The sequence below is a fragment of the Echinococcus granulosus genome (assembly GCF_000524195.1).
Source record: "Echinococcus granulosus chromosome Unknown EG_S00181, whole genome shotgun sequence".
Classification (NCBI taxonomy): Eukaryota; Metazoa; Platyhelminthes; class Cestoda; order Cyclophyllidea; family Taeniidae; genus Echinococcus; species Echinococcus granulosus.
Genome location: NW_020170561.1, coordinates 40415 through 65260, shown reverse-complemented (window position 1 = coordinate 65260; position 24846 = coordinate 40415). Strand labels below are relative to the sequence as shown.

General features: G+C 44.9%; 3 protein-coding genes across 3 annotated transcripts; 2 read left to right on the top strand and 1 right to left on the bottom strand. All coding sequences in view use genetic code 11, as the record gives it.

Moving 5' to 3' along the window:
• Window positions 1-4317: 4317 nt before the first annotated feature.
• On the top strand, window positions 4318-11971 carry EGR_09983 (Dolichyl-diphosphooligosaccharide--protein glycosyltransferase subunit STT3B; the record flags this gene model as incomplete). The annotated part of the gene is made up of 9 exons (XM_024499232.1): window positions 4318-4600; window positions 4804-4974; window positions 6033-6406; window positions 7589-7740; window positions 8759-9191; window positions 9500-9735; window positions 11060-11246; window positions 11324-11479; window positions 11600-11971. The coding sequence occupies 9 exons, from the start codon at window positions 4318-4320 to the stop codon at window positions 11969-11971; spliced, it is 2364 nt and encodes a 787-aa protein (XP_024346349.1).
• A 749-nt stretch (window positions 11972-12720) lies between these two features.
• EGR_09982 (family S10 non-peptidaseue) lies at window positions 12721-19514 on the top strand (the record flags this gene model as incomplete). Its single annotated transcript, XM_024499231.1, has 13 exons — window positions 12721-12822; window positions 13549-13790; window positions 13831-14214; window positions 15123-15457; window positions 16082-16398; window positions 16549-17056; window positions 17125-17339; window positions 17374-17467; window positions 17662-17808; window positions 17954-18030; window positions 18194-18350; window positions 18436-18929; window positions 19113-19514. The coding sequence occupies 13 exons, from the start codon at window positions 12721-12723 to the stop codon at window positions 19512-19514; spliced, it is 3474 nt and encodes a 1157-aa protein (XP_024346348.1).
• A 1030-nt stretch (window positions 19515-20544) lies between these two features.
• On the bottom strand, window positions 20545-24192 carry EGR_09981 (U3 small nucleolar ribonucleoprotein IMP4; the record flags this gene model as incomplete). The annotated part of the gene is made up of 5 exons (XM_024499230.1): window positions 20545-20714; window positions 21149-21219; window positions 22154-22533; window positions 23530-23964; window positions 24187-24192. The coding sequence occupies 5 exons, from the start codon at window positions 24190-24192 to the stop codon at window positions 20545-20547; spliced, it is 1062 nt and encodes a 353-aa protein (XP_024346347.1).
• Between the last annotated feature and the right edge of the window lie 654 nt (window positions 24193-24846).

Genomic DNA, 24846 nt, shown 5'->3' with positions numbered 1-24846 from the left:
TTTTGTTCGTGGCTCCAAACTTGTTATTTTGCCCACCCTGGATTAATGTTTCTTACAGTTTGTAAGGTAAGGACTCCATGATACTGCAACGCCTCCTCGACGCTATCGGTTCCTACTACAGTATTTCATCACCAGATGATCTTAAGTAAGGCTGAATGGTGGTTTATTTTGTTAGGATTGATCCGGTATTCGAGGAATACTTGAAGGCGCTTTTCATGGCTGAGGACGAAGATGAATTTGATCCGGAGGAAGTGTCACACCTTTTAAAAGAACACATTCCTGAATCCAATACTATCCCAAGGTGATTTTGAAGTTTTGAGTGAAGTTCTTTTATTTTCTATCGACGCGAATTAGTTGCGATTTTGTTAGCAAAATTTTTACCGACTGGATATTGGAAACTCGGATGCTTCTGATGAGTAAGGCGGACGGTGAACTTGGATTGTCAGTAGCAGGAGGTTATTTATCTTTTATTCTGCTCCTCTTACTCACGAGTTGTCAACATCCTGCTTAATACTTTAGGTAAGCCAGCAACTGGTCCTACTGCCTACAATGATTCGGATCATCTCGCGCGCTTTTTCCTCCCGGTAAATTTCCTTCGTCTATATTGATAGCATTTGCTAGTTTGCTTGCCTGCTTCAGGCACGAATTCGTAGTGGCTTGTTGTGGTTTTTGGAATCAGCATCCTAATCTCCGTTATTTCTTTCTAGAAATGTGAGGTCCTTGAGGAGGCAAGTCGAGTCAGGAAAACGAAGAGTACAGCAGACGATGATGATTGTCCAAGGTTAACTTCAGGTGAGAGCTTGGCTACAATGGAGCTCTATGGACGCTCGTCTTTCGTGAAATCGAAACCTCCCCCTCACCCTTCGGAGGTAAATGGAGTGGTGAACGGTGCAAGTTATTTATTTTATTTGAATTTCACGTCCAAAGCATGTTCTTATTTTGAAAACAACGTTTTATTGCTCACCATGCTTTTGTATGTCGTATTTATGTCTCCTAAAAATGCTTTGTCCAACAGTTGTTTCATTTCTGTTGATGCATGTACTACCGTAATGCATTGAAACAGTTTGTCTCAGTTGGATTGACTTTCTTATGAGGGAATGAGGTTCTAGCTTTTATTGCAGCACTAGTTAATCCATCGCGTAGTTTGGAAGATTTGGTTGTTTTTTGTATTCACGAACACATATTTCTCGTATTTCGAGCTCGAAACGAACAAGTCCATCCATTGGATAGTGTATACGTTCCCAGTTTTATTTGTTAAGACTTTGGAATGTTGAAATAAAATTATTAGCTGAGCAATATTTCCACCGGGTTAGTCCGACCCTAAAGATGCTTTATTTATGTCATTACCAGTAGCATCAACGTATTTTCACATACATTCTTTTTGGTCACCTGTCTCCGTTTGTTGGCATAGAAACAGTAATAATGTCTATTCAGTTAAGTTATCCGTCGTGTAAACCGAAATTTTATTAAGAATGAATGGGAATTTGACGTTAAATGTAGAGCGTTGAAGTGTATAAGGGGGTGGAACAAACTCGACCGCTTTTTATCTGCTCTGACTAGGGTAGATATTAAGTCACATCATTGCTAGAGGGGGCATATTGGTACCACTGGTAGCGATGCGCTGGTAAAGTTAGTAAGAAATTAGATTGCCTTTGAATGTATTTCTTTAAAGGCTTTCATTGAGTTGTCTTTGCTTGTCGCTGTCTGCGATGTCACACTTCAGTCATTGGTCGCGACTCAAACTGCATCTATGTCCTAGGTTTTCTGTGGGGATTGATGAGCAACATCACCTTTATTTGTAAAGGCAGACATTTCTGACAGTACTTTGCTTTGTAACACTATTTAGGATCTCAAGACCCCTGATCTGTGGTTATAACTTATTGAAAAGGACATCTAGAAGATTCTGTCATTTCATAACTCGGCAGTGTCTAGCTGATTTTGATATTCGCATGATGGGCGTTGTGGATTGTCTTCGTTTAACAATACAAATTCCTTCTAGCAGGATGGGTTTCACATAATAAAACCGCCCTTCCGCTGGTAAAACGTGTTCAACAAGGTTTTATGCCATCACATTTTTCCCCACACAGGTGAATGGTGGTAAGCTGCGGTACCTGAACGGTGAGGTGGTGAACACCACTGGAAAGCATTATATTGAAATAGAAAAGGAGTATCCCAACATCCCAAAACCCGTCTACTTGAAGGCTGCGCGCAAGTACCACTTTCACTGATGTGTTTTGGTCGTGCTACCTCTCACTCTTTGCATTTACCACAACTGTTATTGTCATTGTTTATTGCATTTTATTCGTTAATATCATTTCAATGTTTCCAATTGAGTGACTTGTGTACCTGGTGAGCACGCCAGTGCTCCTTGGCTTTCATTTCGATTAACTCAATTTTGCTACGTCGGCTGGGAAGCCGTAGCTCGTGCCATTTCTAGCGGCGTCGTAGAATGTATGAGCCTAACTAGAGCCCCATTATGGACACATAAAGGGGCCGATGGACTGTTGATAGAAGTGATATGAACAAAAACATTGGCAGTTGTATGTACGGTAGTTGATCATCTGAAGTAGTAAAACCACTTCTTTATCGTCCATCGTGCTCTGGATGAACATACTTGCACAATGAGTGTCCCATTTGTCTTCCAGTAGGTCCTCTTCACCAAAATGCAATGATTTGTCTAGGCCTACATAAATAATGAAACAGGGGCGCCGGTAATGGACTTGACTCCGCAATTTCCAGGCGCAGTGAGGCAGAGACATTCAGTCAGTATGTGAAAGCACGCGATCGGCGCATGAGAGGTAAATCTGTTCGTGGAAACGCTGAATGCGACACACTTGTTCACGGGCATTTGCAATTTCGAAGAGTTTGTGCAGTCTCGATATCTAGAACGGTATTTGTTGAAAAATGTAATGCACGTACGGTGAGAGAAAAACGTCCAAAAGTAAGTACGTGTTGCACTCCTTAAGACTTCTTCTTTCCTGCCTTTTTTGGAGTTTAAAAGCTCCAGTCTAGTTTTATCTTCTCTTGCTGTCCTCCTTTTTAAATGTCTCGCAAATGTCAAAGCCTCCTTATCGTGTCCCAACTGACCCTGTGTGATGGGATTTCGGACGTTGTAAAGATCTACTAGTGCCTAGTCGAATCAGTGTTAGAACGGTAGTAGAAGAATATTATTTCCCGAGCGGTTACTTAAGTTAACTAAACTCATCTTCTTTTTAGTTTGACTTAATATGAAATGTAACATGATGATCTTGGCGGAGAGAGGGTTGGAAGTCATAATACTTGGGCAGATTATGTGTTGTCCACGTAGGGAAGAGCTAGGTTTGGGGGCCACTGGCACGGTCGGGAGGTAGCTCCGTTTAGCGGAAGTACAAAGACCAAATTGGGGAGTCATACGGATGTGTTGTAAAGCCCTCCCCTTACCTTTTGAGCGTCGTTCCTGGTGCTGCCCTTGATTAGCCTTCCGGCTTAGCCAACACAACGTAGTCGGTGCTGTGAGAAACACACCTGCCGACCAACTATACATGTTATCGAATTTTCGTGTACATGAGAATAACGTCTCGCCAATGGTCTTTCTTTGGAATCCTAAAGGACTTAGAGTTTGCTCCAGTTTGGTATTTGTGTTGGTGGAAGACAGGATTGTGTTGGTCATCACCGAAGCTCCTGAGATGGTTCAAGGCCATGGGTAATGGCGCTTCAACTGTTAATAGCAAACCTGTAGAAAACGGGAGTTGTGTCCTCACAGAATCGTTCCTCCGCAGAAAATGCCATTCTTTCCTCACGTTAAGCTTTGGCTTATAATAATAGAAACCAGGCTGTATGCTTACTGAGACCAGATTCGCTTTTCCCAGCCGCAAATGCAGCGCAACGAGACTTCCCTGAAGACGAGAGAATACATACTGGCTCAGAAGACGCATTGTCGCCCTACAGTTGGGTGTAGGGCTACTGGCGTGGCTCGTCGGTTCGTCCGACGCTTGTCGGGTGAACAGCAAGGGGACGTCTAAGCGGTCTGATGTCCAAACTGAAAGTAAAATAAACATTTAGCGTTTTGCACTTATGCTTTTGAATATGTGAATTTCTGGTAATTAGACATTGCAAATACGGAACTGAGCGTGGTCCTAAATTATTACTTAAATAGAGATATAATGAAACAAGCTGAAACACACATTCTTCAGAAAAGTCCAGGCGAATCGTAAAACATGAAAAGCAATATTGCACCACGTCCTCTTTGCCCCACACCTATTTCATCCAATCACAAGCTCGGGCTCGTCGCTCAACGGTGTGCATGTTGACGACTTCGTGTTTTCAGCACCTTTCGCAATGAAGGCCAAGCTTTTGCTGAACACAAATAGCGCCAAAGGCCTCCTTACCATATTTATACTTGTATTGGCATGGGTGGTGGGATTTTGCTCCCGCCTCTTTTCGGTCATCAGATTTGAAAGCATAATTCATGAATTTGACCCGTGGTTTAACTACCGAGCTACTAAGCAAATGGTTGATAATAATTTTTATGATTTTCTTAATTGGTTTGATACTACCGCTTGGTATCCTCTTGGCCGAATCGTTGGTGGTACTGTATATCCTGGACTCATGGTTACATCGGGTGAGGCTCATCAATGCTACACTTAATTACGCGTAAAAGATGTTCCGTTTTGTATAGCTTAGGCATAAACTTATTACTTTATTAGAATCTTTAGGTTCTAACAAACGAACGTAATAGCATCTGATTTTGATTTAGATTGTTTTTCCGAAGTTCAAGCTTGTCTTATGCAACGGCGTCATCAATTTATTGTTTTGATTATTTAGGGTCAATCCATTATATTCTCCGATTGCTCAATTTTCCGGTGCACATTCGCGAAGTCTGTGTTTTTCTCGCCCCCATTTTCAGTGGTTTAACTGCCATCATGGGTTACCTGTTGACCAAAGAGCTCTGGAATGATCGCGCTGGCCTCTTTAGTGCTTGTTTTTTGGCAATAGGTGAGTGCAAAAGGACATTCCTTTGAGAATATTTTTCTTACTCCACTCTCTAACTCAGCGTGATGGTGCAGTATGGCACACTAGTTTGGTTGGAGCCCTATTGTAAGCCAACATAAGGCTAAATACACATAGCATAGGTAGCTTGAAGGGGCTCCGACCGTCACCATCGGTACTTCCCGTGATCATTCACAATCGTGAAATTGAGCTTGAACTTACACCCATAGTGAATTTTATTAATAATGAGAAGAATGTTTATTCTATTGGTAGCGCTGCATGTCGTAATTTTCGATAGTTCCACCATTTGCGTCCTCTGTGAACTACATTAGAGGACCCACTGCTTTTGTACTGCTCGGGACTGTAAAAACGAATGCACTTCCTCTCTGTTTATTTTTGAGAAAAATTCTCTTAAGCGGAGGTAACCTTAACAAATCCCCAACTCAAGGTAGTACTATAGAGATGAAGCGTACTTTTACCTATCCCTTTCGGCTTTTTGACACTAATCCAGCTCATTCTCATCCCTGACTTTTATCAAGTTCTTCCAACGGAGGGGTATCTAGTCTTTAAACGACCCACCTGATTCAGTAGTCTCATAGGCACCTTAACCACTTTTTGCGAGTACTTTGTATTTTTTAAAAATCTAATCTTGTGTGTCTACTTGATCGCGTTGTAAACCCAAAGTTGGGGCGGCCTTGGGAAGCCGACGCATTTGTACCGGTCTTTGCTCGTAAATCCGCAGATTTTGGATGCCTTTCCGCACTGTTTAAGTGTCGGTATGAAGAGCGTTCTTTTTGTGGGATAGGTTCTTTCAGCAGTACCTCAAGGTTGAGCCGTAATCATCCCGTATGGAAGGATGGTTTTGAAGACAGGTTTACTATAAATGAGGTTTGGATGACGTGTTAGTTACATAGCAGAATGCTGAAACACGAGTATGCTACTTTTAATGCCTCCATGTGATTGGGATGGCACGATAAATTAAGTTTAATGGGGTCGGACGAAATTATCAGAGCAGTCTGTCTTATACCGAATCTTTGCTGACTCTTTCTTCTATTTATCCCTAGTTCCCGGCTACATCAGTCGGTCGGTGGCCGGCAGCTACGATAATGAGGGGATAGCGATATTCGCTCTACTACTTACCTACTTCCTCTGGCTACGTGCCGTACGCACGGGACATCTTTGTTGGTCAGTGCTCTGTGCGTTGGCCTACCTCTACATGGTCTCTGCGTGGGGCGGCTACGTTTTCATCATCAACCTCGTACCGCTGCACGTGTTCGTTCTCTGCCTTACCGGTCGCTATTCCATCCGCCTCTATGTGGCCTACACTAGCTTCTACATCCTAGGCCTCATTCTATCCATGCAGGTCCCCTTTGTTGGCTTCCAACCGGTTCGGACAAGCGAACATATGGCTGCAGCTGGGGTGTTTGTACTCCTTCAGGTGATTACTTAAACTAATTTGCCCCTAGATTTTCCCTCACCCTATAAATTTGCTTATTTAAAGATTCCATGTCTTTGTTTAGATGGTTTGTTCCATCATAAATGCAAAAAATTGGTGACTGTCATCGTTTCCACTCTCCGTCTGCTGATTGAAGCAGTACCCATGGCCTTTTATGTTTAATTCTTTCCTTGCAATCACAGAGGATTGGATAAATACCATCAATGACGTCAGATTGGAAGTTAGAATTGGGGTGGTGACTTATTGCCCAATACAAAGATGAGTTGCAACCCAATACAAATCGCTGCCTTTGGCTTAGAACCAAATCATAGGCCAATGCTGGGGTCGTTGGCAAACAACTTAGAATCATAACTAGTCTCTGTGGAAACTTGAGCATTTTACGTCCTTATACAGCCAGGTTATCCTTCAGGGACGCAGACGGCTGGATAACCACTGGTTTTAAACGAGTCTGGAGTCATGCAGGCCACAACATAGTAGAGTGAAATTTACTTCAATATCTTTCACCATAAGTGGTATTTCATTTTTTGGGCCTATAATCCCAGAATTCGAATGTGTTGGAAACGCCTACTTATTGGCCATACAAATGTAATGTTTACTTCGCATGGCGGTACACTTCCTGAATGGATTCCCGCCGTCATTTGGGGAAACGGTATTGAAGGTTTACCGGCGAATATTAGGTCAAGGATCGTGCCATCTCACCCGTTCTATCTCGTATCCAAATTAATGCCATTTTTGTCAAGTTTTTTTCTCTCATTGGACCCATCCAACTCCAACTCTTGTAGGGCACTGTTCAAGATAAAATCTATCTATTTTAATAGGATCGTCCTTTCTACAATTGTCTCACCAGATGATGGACAAGAATGCCGGTGTAACTGTCTCTGTCAGATTGCTTATATTATTCTGTTCCATGACATTTAGCAATTTCTAGAACTGACCTCACAAAATTTGCCTTGTTGAAACAGGCGCTCCTCCCCAGCTAGAATATGAGTACTTTATCAGTTATCTACTCTAATGCATTTGTGACAAAGAATGCAAAGTCAAATGGTTATATATCAGTGTGCTTGACTTTTTTGTGACTTCAAGATTTATAAGCATGTATCCATTTGCTGCCAGTCAGTTTTATTAACTCAGTAACTTCTTCTCTGGTCGATGCACTCATTACAGGCGGTGGCTTTCTTCAATTACCTCCAGTCTCTTGCTCCCTCTGAGAAGCTACGCTCGCTCTTCACAATGGCTATAATCGCGGTGGCCGGTTTGGTCTTCCTCGTTGTCTGCGGTCTTACTGTTGCTGGCGTCATCGCGCCCTGGAGTGGTCGGTACGTTCCCCATTTTTCCCCTTCTCCCCCTCTCCCTCAATGGAGTAAGTCGTGACTTTCGAATCGGCACACCGAGTACACAAGTGTTCCAAACCTTGTGCATCTGAACTCTCCCTCACCTTCAAGGGAATTATTCGTCAGGCTACCTGTATCGGCATGTTTATGTACGAAGAGGCTTCATACTCTGAATATGTAGCATTTACAGAAGAGTAAATGAACATCCACAGGCATATCTCAAACTCATCCATTTCTTAAATTGTCCAACTAAATAGAAATTAGATACTACACATGTAAAAGGCGTCATCAGTGGCGGCATCAACCATGTATCACAGCCCAAAATACTTGATTAATCTAATAACCGTCAGATCTAGAAGGTTCCACGGCTATTTTATCATTGTTAAACTCAACCAATCTGTTTGTGGTTCACTGCTTGGTGCAGTCACCGTAATCTCTCAAAGATCACCTCCCGCAGAGCGATCTCGGGTTTAGATAAGAAAATCGAGACGCCACATATGCGTGCCATCGGTGGCAAATGCTAAATTTCTTTGTTGTTTTACTTTAGTCACCAATTAATGGAGGAAAATGAGGAGTCCACGTCCACTACTCCAGGCTTGAGCAACCCCATATTTGAATACAGAAATCGGGCAGGGACTGGGTACTTCGTATTGAAGCAATAAGGGATTTTGGGGTGCGAAATGACGCGAGTTCCGAGCTCCGCACGAGTATGTCAAGCCGGATGTAGATGGCTTCAGGATAGATTTCTTGACTGTTGCAACTGGCATTTGTGTGCGTGTGCGTCAGGGTTGATAAGAGACCAATGCCGCGTCAACTATAGTAGAATATTTTGAAAAAAAGCATGAAATTGCTCTGCTATGGCCAAAATTTTTCCCAAGTATGATCTACTTTTTTACAACAGAGAGGGTTTTATGCCTGGGATGGTCTGTTTCTTCCAGCCTTTTGTGGGGGAAAATGACGAGTAAATAGTAATGACTAAACCTTATCCCTCATGGAAGTTCAGGTTCTACTCGCTGTGGGACACCGGCTACGCTAGGGTGCACATTCCCATCATCAGCTCGGTGTCGGAGCACCAGCCCACTACCTGGACGTCCTTCTTCTTTGACCTTCACGTCCTTGTTGCGGTCTTTCCTGCCGGCGTGTGGTTCTGCTTCGCGGAGCTCAATGACCTCCGCGTGTTTGCCATCCTCTACGCCATCTTCGCCTCCTACTTCGCGGGTGTGATGGTGCGACTCATCCTCACCCTTGCGCCCATTGTCTGCGTCCTTGCGGCCATCGCCTTCTCCCGTCTCTATGATGTCTACCTGAGGGATGATGCACTTGCTGGGGAGGAGAGTACTGATTCATGCAGCGGCGAGAAACAAACAAACAAGGGTGCGACAAATCCGCGGGAGAAACAGCTTTATGATAAACCTTCGAAGGCAGCTTCAGACAAGGTAAGCTGAGCGATCTCTTTCTCGAGTTATTAGGGCTTTCTTAGTTGAGTGCGCTTTTCTGGCGCAAATAGACACAATCGTTCTTCACATTACACATGGTTGAAATTTTGAATCGGCTATAATAAGATTAAACAACAATTTAACTTGAATTGGAGCATAAAATGTCCGCACTGAGACGGGCGATTTGCCTCTGAGACCTTTGTAGCGAATGTTTCCATGTAAAATGAGGCTACGCCCATCGCGCAAACTACATCGCTGAGTGTCTGCAATCAATGAAGGTTTCTTTTCCACTCTCCTCCCTGCTGCAGCATTCCCACGGCGTAGGTAGTGGCAAGAACTCCACCGACTCCTCTGATAGCGGCAATGGTGGGGGCGACGTCTTGGGCATCAGCGTGCGCAAGGTGGTGGTAATGGTGGCCACCTTCGTTCTCTTTCTCTTCATGCTCCACTGCACCTGGGTCACCTCTAACGCCTACTCCAGCCCCTCCGTCGTCCTAGCTTATCAAGGCAGCCAGGGTGAACGGATCATTCTCGATGACTTCAGGTTAGTGACCTACCCTGAGGCTTGTTCCCCTCTGAACAATTTTTATGTCTTTCTTGTTATTTAACGGAAAGGCTAAACTATTCCCCCAACTTGCTCTGGGCTTAGCTATTCGTGGGCATCTTGGTTGTGGCGGAGGTACCGTGACTGAAAATTGTAGACAGTGTAAATGAACTCGTGCACATCATCAGTGACCGGCAATCCATCCACACTCAGTTGGTGTTTTGCGTTCTCCCAATCGTGACGCTGTGCTTGGATTGTTGCAAAGGCTTCTGGCCACGCACCGTTATTTTCGTTCCACGAAAATGCGATTTCCTTTGCTCTCTTTTTTTCATTACAACATCCATTGACGCTCTTTTATCCTGTCAATGGTGCCTTTTTATTCGTGGTGTTTGGCTCCCCTTGAAAACGTTTAGTGCCTATTGCCTCCTTTCGGGTGTTTTAATTGACAGGCCTATAAAATCGCACTACCATGAGGCATTATTTCTAATTGCTGCTTTTGTAAGGTTGCATAAAGGCGAAATACATCACCTGAAATGACTTTTCGTGCGCGCAAAAGAGGAATCACAATCTAGGGTGCTGTAATGTATCGCTTTCTAGGGGAGTGCATGTGTTGTTATTCTTTAGTGTTTCGGAAGTCAGTGCTGCCAACACGCGATTCACTTGCAATCTCCGCTTTTGTATCATGCTAACACTGATTCTGTCTTGACGGGGGAACACTCATAATAGTGAGCAGACTGACTTGGCCTTGTCATTCATTTTACTACTTACATCAACTAATAAGGGTGTCAAAGCTTTCATCGTCTCACCCGAACTAAAGCCAACTTCCGTCCTCTACCTTTATCCCTTCAGGTGTTACAAGACATATCAGTCCGGAGGTAGGTTTGTTGATATCGCACAGAATTCTGAACTAGTAGATTAGGCCCTTGGAATGGTGGCTCAGGCTACCAGACTAAAAGGATCCAAATACATGAGTCTTGGCCTTTGCAGACACTCCACTGGACGCTGGCCACATCTGTTGTAGTAGTTTAGCCATTGCGACAATTCAAACTACTCAGCATACAAGCATCACCGCATATTTATGGGTGTAAGCCTTTGTAAATACTTCATTCTGCCCATTTTTATTTCTCTGAACCTAAGATGGATACCATCAACGTAAAATCTACTCGCATTCACAGGTCCAAGGCCTACCAAGCACTCCATTAGACGCTGACCGCCTTCTGCTGTATTCTTGAGTGGCCAATCAAAATTCTGACAGTTTTAATAACTTAACCCTCACGAGCCCTTCATTAGATCTCAGGGGATAACAGTTATGTGTGTGCTGTAGAGAGGCCTACTACTGGCTGTGGCAGAACACACCACCGGACGCCAAGGTGATGTCGTGGTGGGACTACGGCTACCAGATTGCAGGCATGGCGAATCGCACCACCCTGGTGGACAACAACACGTGGAATAACAGCCACATTGCACTTGTGGGCATGGCCATGTCCTCCAATGAGACGGTAGCCTTTCGGGTAGGTGTCTCCCGTCGCCTTTTTTGCCTCTGCCTATCTCATTAATACCAATTCCTGCCTTTTTCTTCCTCTCCCAGCTGATGCACTCCCTAGACGTGGACTACGTACTCATCATCTTTGGAGGAGTAAGTGGATATTCGGGTGATGACATCAACAAGTTTCTCTGGATGGTGCGCATCGCTCAAGGAGAGCACCCGAAGGACATTCATGAACAGGACTACTACACAGCTCAGGTGAGGCAGAGCTTTCCCATGCACGATTCCAATAGCATGTTTTTTCAGCCCATTTGAGACTTTTCTGTGGGTGGTGAATACGTCCCATTAACAAGCATTCATCCCCTTCACACCATACAGGGCGAATACCGCGTTGACCATCAGGTGCCAAAGACAATGGTCAACTCCCTGATGTACAAGATGAGTTACTATCGTTTTGCGGAGATAAGATTGGACCCTCGTATGCCAGCCGGCTACGACCGAGCGCGTAACACGGAGATCGGAGTAAAGAACATCGAGCTGACCCATCTGGAGGAGGCATTCACCTCGGAGCACTGGATTGTGCGCGTGTTCAGGGTCAAGAAGCCAGTCAATCGGTTGCGTGTAGCGCGTGGCGGCAGGCGGCGTAGCAGCTCTCGCAAAACAGCCTACGATAGACGGGGACTGGTTGGTTCTCGTGCACGCATCATCAAGGGTACTAGGCCTGTTAATCCCTCTGCTCCGGCGCTGTGACGATATTTGTTCTCCCCTTTTTCTTCCCCAAGTAGGTTGGCTTTGCCTCTGAAAAGTTTTTAGCCTTGATGGAATAGATGATTTGATTTCTTGTTTTAGGTGAATATCGTTTGTTTGCTTGTATGTGGTGTTGCTTTGGTAAGGTCCCTCTTTCTCTGTGAACCCCCAACGGTTGGCCCATTGTACTAGCTACACAAAGCGTTGCCTCCTTTCCTCTCTCCCCTTCTGTCACCTCTGTTTCTATGTAAAGGAAACTCGTTAGTTTTTCTTAAGAAATGTTTTGTAATGATTAACTCCTGGAAAAAATGGCTCATTTTGGGCTAAATGCGTGAGTTGGTACGCAGTCTAACTATGAGTTGACCTACATGGTCACCTAAACTATCGAGGGCTGCATTATTACCGCGGCATGGCCTTCGGGTTATGCTGGTAGCCTTGCAGCCCTACTATACTGTTTGGCTTACCAAGACTTCGAAGAGGCCTCACTAAGCCAGGGCGAGGTCTTTGTTTATGTCGACTCTAGGGGAGTACAAACGAGGCACCGGTCTTTGAAGCCTTGGGAGGCTGCGATGATGCGATCTTAAGGTAACGATCGCTGATGTCACGATCAGTACCGAAGTGCATGCAATGAGGTCAGCGCTAAGGTCATTTGAGCAGCAAGAGTTTAGTAAAGACGAGGAACGGTAGCGAAACGCGACAAGCTAGATTCTGTACCTCATTTCCTTCCTGAGGCTGTAATAAGCCAAGGTACCATGAAGAACATGCAGCGCCAGCGTGCAAATGGGCTGGAAGGCCCTTGGCATGACACGAAGGCTGCGCCCCAGGGCAAATGTAAAGACTGCTCGAACTCAAAGGTTCTTGTATTTAAACAACTGCCCAATCGCTGCAGTAGTTTCATTTTTGTTTTAATCTATATCTAACCAAACAGGCTCCTTAGCCCACTCGGCTGCTATGCCCTTAGGGCCATTCCTACGGATTCTCAAGCCTCATGTTTGCAAATAACAGGCTACACTAAAGTAACATACCATGTCACGACATTTGTAATGACCTTTTGTGCTAGACCGACGGTTAGCGACAAGGTTGCCTTAGTCACTTCATTAAGATTTTGCCAGTAACGAATGCACGAATCATTAGTCTATGCACTTTTAGCGCGGATAGCATAGAAGGCGATTAGAGGATTTGCAAATACAATATTTGGGCGAAAAAGTTTAGTCCATTCTATTAAATGACTACTAAGTGATTTTTCAGGTCATTGTTTTATCTTACCACCAATACACTGTAGTATTTTTTGTGGATAATTCGAGCGTTTGAGGGTGAGGTGGTGTTGGGGCTGTTTGACGAAGAAAGGTAAATCGTTTTTTCTTCGGAAAATCTAAGTATCGTCGGTTAGCGTCTGTAATTAGGTAGTGGCTTCCAATCGTGACGATTTTAAAGCTCTGTTGCATGCGCAAAAGCTAGGTCTTCTTATAAGTTGCTCTCTGTCGTTGATTAGTGTCTTTTGGTGGTAGGTCTGTTGCCTGGCTGTAAAATGTTCTTGCATACTCAAATGTTTCAAATGTGCTTTTTCTCTCGCCTCTTAGGACTTCAAACTGAATTCGTCACAGGAAGATTTATTTGTTGACCAAAGCAAATCTCTCTGTCTGGATGCCTTCGGCGGATCCTTACCTGAGATTGAACGTGAAAAGTACCAACCTCAACATCTCTCATTCTGTCACCACTTTTCTTCCTCAAATCTTTCTATCGATGTCTCCGTTTCTTTGAAAGACAGTAATCATGAAAGACACTTTTTGTACGAGTTTAAATCGGTTGGCTGTCACGGGAAGTATGCTTTAGTTGTTCACTTAGTTTTACCCTTTTTCTAGATTTTCTTTAGTTGTTTCCAAATTTCGTGGTGTTGACTTTCCACCACCGTTCGCTGCATTGCTTCTCTCCACAAAATTAAATGCACCAACCTCAAACGAGTATCCGATAAGTACTGCGTTTCTGAAACGAGTAACGGGCCTTAACTCGCATGAAGTCATTGTCTTTGGCGTTGCTGACGGCTCTCTGTTTGCCCTGTCTACGACAGAAACCTCAGAAATTAAACGGATTTCTCATTTCCCATCGCCTTATCCCATATCGGACCTTTCGGTGCTTTATCATGTTCCCTCCCCAGAGATGAACAATGTTGATGGAGACATTGATGAGTGTCTGATTGCCATCACCACAGGTGGATTACTCGCTGCTTGTTACTTAAACGCTGATCAGTAAGTCCGTAGTCTTCCCTATGCCATAAGCCGTCATATTTTTACATTTATGTAGACGGAATTTAAATTGTCGTAAATCTTATATGATTCTTGACCCAGTTTCGTCGATGTTTAAGTATTACGGGTGCGAATTCTTACTCGTTACCCCTAACTTGATCATCTTACACTAAGCTTGATACTATCAGAATCTATGTGTGTTCAATCTATGTGTTAAATTGCATTTTATAGTGTTATACTGTTGTTTGGATTGGTTCTGACAGTTTCGTTTTGTCTTGTGAAAGTTTTTGGACATTTATTTGGTAATTAGCTAAGGCTTGCCGGTTTTTCCAGCCTCAAGCGCTTTTAGTGTTTCAGTGTGTAACTCTTCCAAGTTTCTTGGTTCGTGTGAGCCGATAACTTTGCTCTTGGAGTAGGCGAATGTTTTACTTTGCTTATATTGTCTTCTAGAACCTAGATTTGGCTATTTTTATGACCATTACATAAGACCTTATGATGCATTATTATTCAACACTTCACCAATCACTAGTCTCAAATTGCAGTTTTATCTAAAATTATTTTGCTGGATATGATGTATCCTTGCTGTGAGTTGACTTGTTTCCGTAAATTGAGATGCTCGCTGACAATTCTGCTGAATCTCTCACCAATAGCTGTTTGAATACTACAGAGTGAATCAGTCAACTATTGAGTGCTTTCGTTTTCCTTTTATTGCCGAATCTTTAAAACCGGCTTAGTTAACAACAGGAATACCGTCTTTCTTAGGGTTTCATTAGCACAAATTTAGTATTTCAATCAGTTTTGATTGACACCGGGACAGAACGACTTCACGGTTACTTCACATTGCCCTTAATCAAATCATCTAGATAAATAGGCATCGCGGTTGTGTTACTTTGGTTATCCTCCTTCCTTAGGGAACGCCAACTGGTTTACTTCCGCCTGCCGCCTCACTCCCCGCACAGCCGCCTTAGCTGCACTCCCTTCGGCTCCTGGCTGCATATCCTCGCGTCCGATGACGGTTCTCTACTTTCCCTGTCGTTCAGCCACACCGGTAAAAAGGTGCTAATCTGCACACCGGCCATCTATCCCCACAAGCCCAGACGACACGTGCCCCTGTACATTCCACGCGACTTGAACACATCGGAGGAGGCGGCAGTTGTGGACCTGAGTATCGCCAGGTCTGCTGGTGAAGTTAATCGAGCGCTGAGGTGGCGACGTCTTGACATTATGGAGGTGGTGAGGCTGTCAGGTTTGTGTTGAAGTGGTGGATATGGGGATTTGACTTTTTTGGCTCCCCCCGGAAAGGATCTCAGTGGTCACGAAAGTTCTTATTTTTGGTAGCCCAGGACCGTTTTGGAAGTTCAGAGGTTAGTATAGCACAACGTCTGACTTTTCTAGTTCCGTTTCAAACATTGATTAAGCGCTTGTGGTAAATTGTGATTGCCGTGTGCGTAGACAAAGCGCAACTTACCTTGAGAAGGTCTTCTTTTAGCCTAGGCAATTCTTCGCCTTTTTATGAGCGGTCTACAAGCATGCTTCAAGAGTGTCACGTTGTTTCAAAGTGACTTCCGAGTTAGTCCTTGGGATGTGAAGCGCGCGAGTTTGGAAGTAAACTTGTTGAAAACTTACAAGGGGGTCAGGCGACTAGTAGCACAGCTCCAGTGGATAGGTTAGATTTCTGGGTCTGGAAAAGCCCTTGAAATGTACGCTATTTCGACTACCCTTCTTTGTTGTCAATCTCCACGCATTCGGCTCAACAGTGGATACCTTCTAGTGGTTTTTTTGGGTTGTGAAGTGAACCTAGATGGTTTGAGGTGTTTTATTCTGCAAAAACTCGGTGATTCGTTACAATTTCCTCTCAACTATTTTTTAGGCGGTCAGCTTGCTGCAGTACACAGGGAAACGGGAGAGCGGCTGCGACTCACCGACTACATCTCCAAATACGAAGAGGTAGAAGCAGAGGTAGATACGTTGACGATACAATCTGTGGAGACGTTAAAAGCTGACATCGTCTTTCATCGCCTGTATCGAGCTATCGTTGAGGCAGTTTTCAAGGGAACCACCTCTGAATCTCCTCCTCTCTTGAAATCGAGTGTGGAACTGCGTGCCCCTGAAGATCTACCTGGATTCCGTAGCTCTGAACACCCTGTAGACTCTGCTCTGGTTCTCATTATGAAAATCGCCATCTTGGTGAGTCATTGCTTTCGTGGGCGATTTAAAACAGTTTATTTTCTATTTTTTATGGCTTTTGAACTTTTATATTACTGCTCTCGGAGCATCATTCCATTCTTTATGCTCTGTCTAACCTTTGTGTTGAAGCTCTTTTCCCTGCTTACTTAGGCTCCTGTTGATGATATCTCCAGTTTATCTCTTGATGAATGGACCGACTTCAAGGCGCTTCCACCTGCAACACTTCATCAATTGCTTCTAGGCGACCTCGGTGCATTTCGTCCTTCCTTTGCATCCCAACTGTCTCGCCTTCGAGACTGTGTGAGCGTCGTCACTGAGGTTCGACCTCTCGGCGTCTCCACTGACCTCACTCACACTAACATCGAAAAGTGGGCTGCCTTTGGTGTTGTCGATCACGTTCGCCACACCGCTTGTCCTCTTCCTGCTTCCCTCTTCGACGGTGGGAGTAGCTTTAAAGTGACAATCTCGGTCTACCTTGAACTGGCACCCTTGAATTCCCTCATTCCCACTCCGTTGAGACGCGATCTGTACTGTCGAATAAGTACCGCCCTTGATTTACTTCGACCCCAAGCCTTCACTGCTGCTCCTCCATCCAGCGAATGCTATATTCTTCCTGTTCGTATCCCCAGGCACGCAGAGTTGATGCCGAGATTTAGGGGTAGGCAAAGTGCATCACATTGTTAAATCGGATAGATTTATTTAGGTCTCACGGTTTCTTCCAACAAGAGGGCAATGCTCAGAGCTTCCGCTATCTCACCCTTTACCCTGAGGTAGAAGTTCTCCTAGAAATCCATGATACGGGCTTCAAGATCACTTCGTCGAACTTGAGAGCGGTGTGGAGCCTCTACGAAGCCCTCCAACATTACATTAAAGAGTTTACCATGAATGCGAGTGAATCTGTAAGCGCGCACGACTTACGCATGGAGCTTGCAGTCCTGGAGGTGAGTTTTAAAGGCTACTAACTTCCCACTTTAGGCCCTGGAGATGGAACTGACGAAGAGCCAAGGTGCACTGGAAGTAAAGGCTCTCTTGGATATCTACGCCTATCTGCGAAATTGCAAAGCCTTTAGTCTATTCACTTCGTTGTTCAAAGACAATAAAGACCCTTGAGTGGATGTGTGCTTTCTTTTTTTTGATCCACCACCCTCCCATCATTGCATCCTACAGCGAGAGTTTCCTTTTAAACAAACTGGCCATAGCTGGATGGTGATAGCCGAAGGTAGGTGTCTTTGACTAAAAAAAGCATGCATGCATCTGCTGTAGGCGTTGAAATCACGGAGGCAAATGTACCTGCTCTGTGCGAGGCGGTATGGAAAAGCCAAGTGAGCTATCGCCTTTTGGAGAAAGTCAACGCTGAGATTGTGGAGCTACTGGAGAGGGTACTATCTGCCCATCCTCTTGATAGTGCAAGTAAGATCCGTTTGTGTAGATGACCAAAACACCGGAGTCGCATCCGTCCTTGTCACTTAATCACCGAGCCTACTTTTCGTCCGTTGAGGCGAGACCAGTTAAAGTGTGGCGCTGAGTGACTTCTGTGCTTCTTGAATCATTACAGATTTGGAATCTTTTGCTGAGGCGAAGTTTACTTCCTTCACACAGTCCTCCTCACAGTGGCGACTTCTCTTTCTGCAGGTTAGTTTCACCTGCATCTTTTGAACTAATTTTAGTTGAATCAAATGAGGCGAACTTAAAAAAAGGTTACAAAGGTAACTGCCAATAATAAGTAGGGGCGAGGGATCACGGCGGACACTTTTTTGGTCAAGTTAGGAGTGTTATTCTTCTTCCCCTTCACCAGATGCTGATAACACTCCCTGGTAGTGCTCTTCTCGCACCGCTGCGAAATCGACTGTTCCCTTCCACTGCCACCATCACTACCTTCAGCTTGGAAGTGCTATTGGCTCTTGTCTCCACCGTTACGATTTGTTGCAAGGGGGGAACCCTGCTGATCTCAGGTACCGTTTGCTTAGTTGTCAAACAGGCTGGGTCCGCAACTTTGTGTTTTCCTAACCGTTACCAACTTTTCCCCATCTTTTGCAGACATGCTTCATGACCTCCTCGTCCAAATCTTCTCTTCCACCTGGCTGCCAGAAGCCAAAATCACCTCCCCTAAAAAACCTCCCAACCTCGTTGCTTTGTTGGATGACTCCTTTTCCTCCTCTCAGCAGTCACCTTCAACCGTCGTCGACCCAGTGGATTGGCGGTTTTGTCAACTGCGTCATACCCTTCTCATCGCCCGCCAACTTGCCACCGAAGACCCGCGTGTTACCTCCTTCTCCTACTCCCAGTGGTGGCGTGAGTGCTTTTCCGCCCCACCCGATCAGGCTGGTGTGCTGGCCACACGTCGAAGCCTCGAGTTCCTAGCCACTAATCTGCTCCGCCTTCTGCCTCATGAGATGAGCGCAATCTACCTTCAGACACAACTGACTGCGGCGTCACCCTTCTGGCTGGCTTCCAGTGACCCCCAGGAGGAGTGCTGTCGGGCCTGGAGGGAATATGCGGACGTGGGCCGGGACAGACTGGCTGAATTGAGGGTGGGTGCTCTAATCGCTCGGGTTTAAAGTTTATTGGGAGAGGTGGGTTTAGAGATCTAGAGGTAGGGAACTAAGCCAGTAAGTTGAGTGAAGGAATGACTGAAGAGTTGAGCGGGCAAGTGACTAACAGATGCAAAAGACTTTTATTACCAACTTGACTGTTTCCATTCTGCCACCGCCTAGATGCAGCGAGTCAGCGCATTGCCGGGAATAGATGCTGACTCCGCAGTATTGAATGTATGGTCGGATGAGGCGTCAGCGTTGGTGAATGAGTTCACAAGAGCCATGGTGAGAGCGGCGAAGGCGTCCTCGACACCAAAGGTTCCGACGGCAATCGTGGAGATGCACTTATTTCGGGGTCAGCACTTGCGCGAGGTGGTGATGCCAATGTTGCGCGCGCCCCCGCCCACCTTGCCAGCCGACCAGCGTGCAGTGTGTGCGGCACTTGTGCGCTGCATCGAAGCACGCTTCGGCGGTAGTGTTAGTGGTTCTGGCAGTAGCTGTGGTACCACTCTGATGGAGAGGCGAGCACCAAATGTGCGTGTTGGAAGGTCGGGTGGGAAGAGGGCGAGAGTGAAAAAGTAACCTGTATGCATGCATGTTGTGAAACAGATGTTTTTGACGCTAGTGATGACTTCCGCCGTCTTTTGGGTGAGGGCACACTGATACCGGAATAAATAGCAATCACTTTGTAGTCACTAGGACTGTCAGCAGCTGATATCTTTGGCAGAGGCTCGTGTTTCTTTGAGATGAACACATTCCGGCTCACAATAGTCTCAGTCGATTCGGAAGCCTTTACAAGGCGTGTGAGCCCATAAACAGCTTTGTTAAAGGCTGCGGACGGGCTTGTGATCGAAATCAGTATTCTCTAGTCGATGTAAGTCGTGGCAATTCACTCGGAAATCCAGGCCACCTTTTGGAGATAGTATGCCTTTCGATCACGGTGATATTGATGGGCCGCGAGGCACGCTGAAAAGACTGAGGAATTAGAAGCATAGATGTTGTGTTCGAAATCTCCGCACCGCCGTTGTAGCGATCAATTTCCAAGAACTCGAGAAAGTCCATTTAACTAAGTATATGGGAGGAACATCCTCTTATTGTATCAACTCTATCCAGTAGAAAACGCAGGTCCCAAGGAGGTTGAGTTGAAAACCTGTCACTTGGAACTACCTACCGAAGACTAATGGACACATCTGCTAATCTGGCCGGTGGCCTCCAAACATCAGCCTAAGGTAAACATCTGAGATGCATGTAAACTACGATGACCTTCGTCAAGGCACGCGGAAAAATACTGGGTCAATTTTTAAGGAGGACACAGACACAAGATTAACTAACGAAGTGGAATCTTCTACAGCACCTTGAGTCCTCTCCTACCACTAGTCGGAACCGATATTTACTAATAGACAAGTCATTAGTGGACATATTGACGAGTTCTGAGCGGGAAAAAACTCGTTTCTTCCAACTTTAATGGAGATTTCAACTGCCCACTCCTCCACCGACCCCACGAAGGCAAAACAGGAGGTACACACACGCACGAGTACTTTTTTACAGACCACGAATGTTGCTTACATACAGGAACTCACACCCACACACGAGTATGGATACAAATGGGCCCTCACAGCGCCTTGAGTCTCTTCCCTCCACCAGTCCCGCCGGCTTCTGATTCCTCATCCTCCTCGGTGGAGAGAAAGCGCCGCTTATAGGCAGTGTTCATGTAGGGTCGGAACACCCACTCCACCTCCGCTGTGTCCTCCTCGTGCAGTGGCCCTCGCCAGATTTTGTACACTGCCGGAAGGAAAGAAGTCTATGGTGAAAGAATATGCAAATGGACCTCCTCGTGACCTCTCCCCTTGAATGGGTTAAATTTATGTTCTGATTGACTTAAAGGGATTGTCCAAGGGGACCTGCCAGACCTTTCGCACTGTCCAGAGAGAGAAGACAAAATACCTTCACGGAACGGCGCAGTAACTTAAAAACGCACGCAGGTGACATCCAGTCCTGTTAATCTCCCCTCGTTACTGGTATTTCAACACTATCTTGATAATGTAGCTGTCAACTAGAATGTCTTAGCACTCCCAGGGATACATTTGATACCCCATAGGCGGCAGGGTTGACAAACTCACTCCAAAAGAAGAAGCATCCCCAAACACGGCAATGGTAGCGATTTAATAGTTTCTGTCTAATGAGGCTGTGTAAAATAAAAGGTGGAAAAAACGTACAGCGCATGTCGAAGCGGGGCCCGTGTTCCTCAACCTCCAATTCCCTGTTAACGTACTTGTAAGTGTGATGCCTTAAGAAACATCAAAGACAGTTAAAATAGCATTTTAAGACATGCAGTTTCAAACCACTACGAGAGAAATCGTTGAAGACACCTCAACAGTGAGGCGACTCCAGTTTCCACACAAAAGGATCGACAAGGGACAAGTGCGATCCGACTTATGCGGACCCTTCAGTAAATGCAACTGATCAGAAAGTACCACTGGGAGGAGGATTTCGTGGTGGTAACAAGTTAGACCTCTCCTGAAATTGCTGGTCATGAATGTGGAAAACTAGACCCACCTCTAAGTGGATGGTCAAACCATCACGCCAGAGGAAACTACACTCATCGACGAAAATAAATTCGAAGAATACAGCTGTAAAAATTAATCAACTCCTTTATCTCAAGGAAATTAGAGTGCTGTGATGTGAGGCGATCAGAGCAACCCCACTCATTACCTACATTCGCCTAATGCCTACCGCAGTCAGTAAGACACCTAGCGAGAATGAGGCAGAAGTATGCAGCTGAGATCACTCTCCTGATCCAGTCCCAAAAGACGTCAAATCAAATCAACAAGGCAGGAGTTCTAAGAGGGATTCCATAAAACAAATAAAGCAATATTAAAAGGGTCTTTTAGTTGGAACGAAACAAACTGTTCTTGACGAGGTTATTCAAAGAGATGGACAGATGGAACTACATTGGATCGGATGACCAAGTTATCAAATCACCGTAAGAAAAAGAAATAGTAAGAATTCACCTAGTGAAGTGGTTTTTCACCGCCAGATTTCACAAAGGTCGATCAAACGAATGAAGGATGAAATACTCTACTATACCCAAGGCCTACAGAAGAAGCAAATTGATAAGAAAAATACCAACGCAAAGGCCCTTGCGGAGGGAGCAAACTGAACCTCCAAGTCTGTTACATACGGACTAGCAAAGTGAAAACCAATACGACTTAGCGGCTTACCTGAATCGGATGATATCTTCATCCTCATACCACACCACTACCCGTTTCGTCTCCTCCTTGGGCACGGGAAAGAGGTGTTTGAGGATGCAACGCACCCGTCTGCCCAAAGCCGTGTTAAGGCCGTGGAAGAGATGCTGGGGATAGGCCTGGGGACACTTGGCCCCACTTCCACGCCCCTTCTCTTCAAAATCGTGGCGCATAAGCACATTGAAGAGGGTGAACTTGGCTGTTGGACCGAAGGGCAAGTGACTTACTATCAGAGTATCCGGAACGCCACGGGTCTCGTTTATCACAATCATATCAGTTATCTGCCAAGCAGAGGTAAGAATGAGACTTTCAGCATTGGTTTTATGCCCGATTATGCGGACCCTTCCAGCTGCCTAAGATTTGGACCAATATTATCAGTCCCCTAGTCTCTCGGCGGGTTCATGCCAAAACACACTCGCAGGGAATGGGTGGAGCTACAGAAAGACTAGGGTCATCTCGGCGTTTGGCAACGACTTCATTCTGGAGTTCTACTTAAGGACCGCCAATCTTATGATCTCATTTCTTGCAGCCCAGAGGCTCATCGCTAAGAGGGCGAAGCTCAAAAGGACGAGGTTCGTAATTCGATAATGTAATCATGCCTCCAGCCTGCCAATCTTATGCGTTTACGGTAAAGGTGCTTCTGAAGTGATATACTATACATTAGTAGCGACGTTAACTCGCTAAGAGGATAAAGGAGTTTGATTTAAGTGGTTGAACCTGCAGAGAGGAAATTAAACCGGAATCTCAGCCGGAGAGACAGATTGGGGCAGAACCCAGATCTGATGATGAATGTTGAATGCATTGTATTTACACCTCGTTAGGCCTCCAATCAACCTACTTCCCCACCACCTCAACCGAAAATTTGGATTTCCTCCTCTCTCTCCCAGATAAACGAAACTTTAACGCTACCGACTCCTGAATCTTCTATGTATTTATAACAGAATTTCTCTCACTCCTTTGTCCTGATTGCGCACATGGGGTTGAAATGCTGTCAGACATTGAAGAAGTTACTAATAAATGGGGCGTTTAAAGTTTTTTGGGATATTGAGAGTGAAATGCGCAGAACTCCGGCGACAATACAACATAATCCAGCATGGTCCTGGGATTCTGTAAAAGCTGGAAAATGGACACAATACGTAGAACTATCACTATGATGGCGAACAGATTCGCGCAGAAAATAGTATCAGAAAACAGAAGTTATGACTCTTGTTTTAGTCATGGATAAATACTAGTGATAAATCAGAAAAGCTTTAACGACCCTCATTCCCAAAGTGTGAATCTATGTTCGCACATCTAGAAACCATGCAGCATCTTAATAAAATCGCCCAAAACACATATAAGATGGGTACTTTGGAAAGAATGGCATATTCAAAACCACAAGATTCACTTGCCTGTCGAGCCATGCACGCATCCATTAGGTCCTTTGTCAGATAGTTACCTCGATTAATTTTAGTGGCGTTGGGAATGAGGTGACGCAATTCCTTGGAGAATTCCTGGAGTTTTGAGCTGGGGGACCTAGATGTGGTGACAACAACTCGAGGATCCTCTGTGCCCGCCCAGTAGTATTCATCGTCCTCTGCCCTAAGATCACCCTCACCACCATCATCGCTCCAATCCAGGTCTTCATTCAAGGCCAGCGCCTCGTCAGCGATTTCCTTGGGGAGTTTTCGCCCTTCCGCTAAACTAGCTTTAATAAGTTGCCTCTTCTGCTTTCGGGCCTCATCACGAGCTTCAATGGAGCGTCGATAGATGAATTCTCTGCGTAGTCGTGCCTGACGCTTAAGCTAAATTAATTCATTGTTGATTTCAGCTTCACTTTTAAATACTTCAGGACTTATAAGGGCAATAAACACTAAAAAAACCAGCAGTCATAGGAGCTTTCAGGTAGGGGATCAGCTAATGAATCAATGCAGATGCTCACCTATATCCACTTACCATGTGGGTAAAATGGATGCAGATAATTCACACACATATGTTTTATTGGTTTGGTAGGTTGTTCAAACAACTGTCATTGTACCAAAGCTAATCTCTGCAAGGAAAAAGATCCAAACGAAAATAGTTCTTACATTTCTAAGTTCAAAGATTCTTTATTGTTTTTTTTTTCACCACTGCAGTAATAACATGCACTAAATGCTTAAATATTTTAGAGAAACTAGTTTAGTAGTGTTTATTTTTCGTTGGCGAATTGCCGGAACTTCTCTAACTCGAAATCGTTTTATAAGTGCCTATTTACCACTTTCGATTGCTTAAACTCATCTAATATGTAAGCCAGCTATTCTTCGTCCGACGTGAGCGAAGCGGGAAATGTTTCGATTTCTGCCTAAGTGCCTATTAGTCTTAAAATACTCCCCTTCCCACCGTGTGTGATCGTTGTTAGAGTGAAGGCGAATTCTTTAGGGAAAGGGGTGCTTTGCAACGGATTCTGCCCCCCGCTACATTCCTGTTTGCACACCCTTAGAACAAGTAGAGGTGAACATTTTTCATTCAAAAATCATGGTAAATATTTACTGGTTATTGGAGTCTAAAGGGAGTAAGCCTTTATTTCTGTGGTTGCTTTTTCAAACTAGTGCACTTCTACTCAGTGACTACTTTCAGGCTGTTCAAAGGAAATAATGTAAGGCTTTTATGCTTGGTTCTTCATTTGACAAAGTAAATCACTCGTCGTC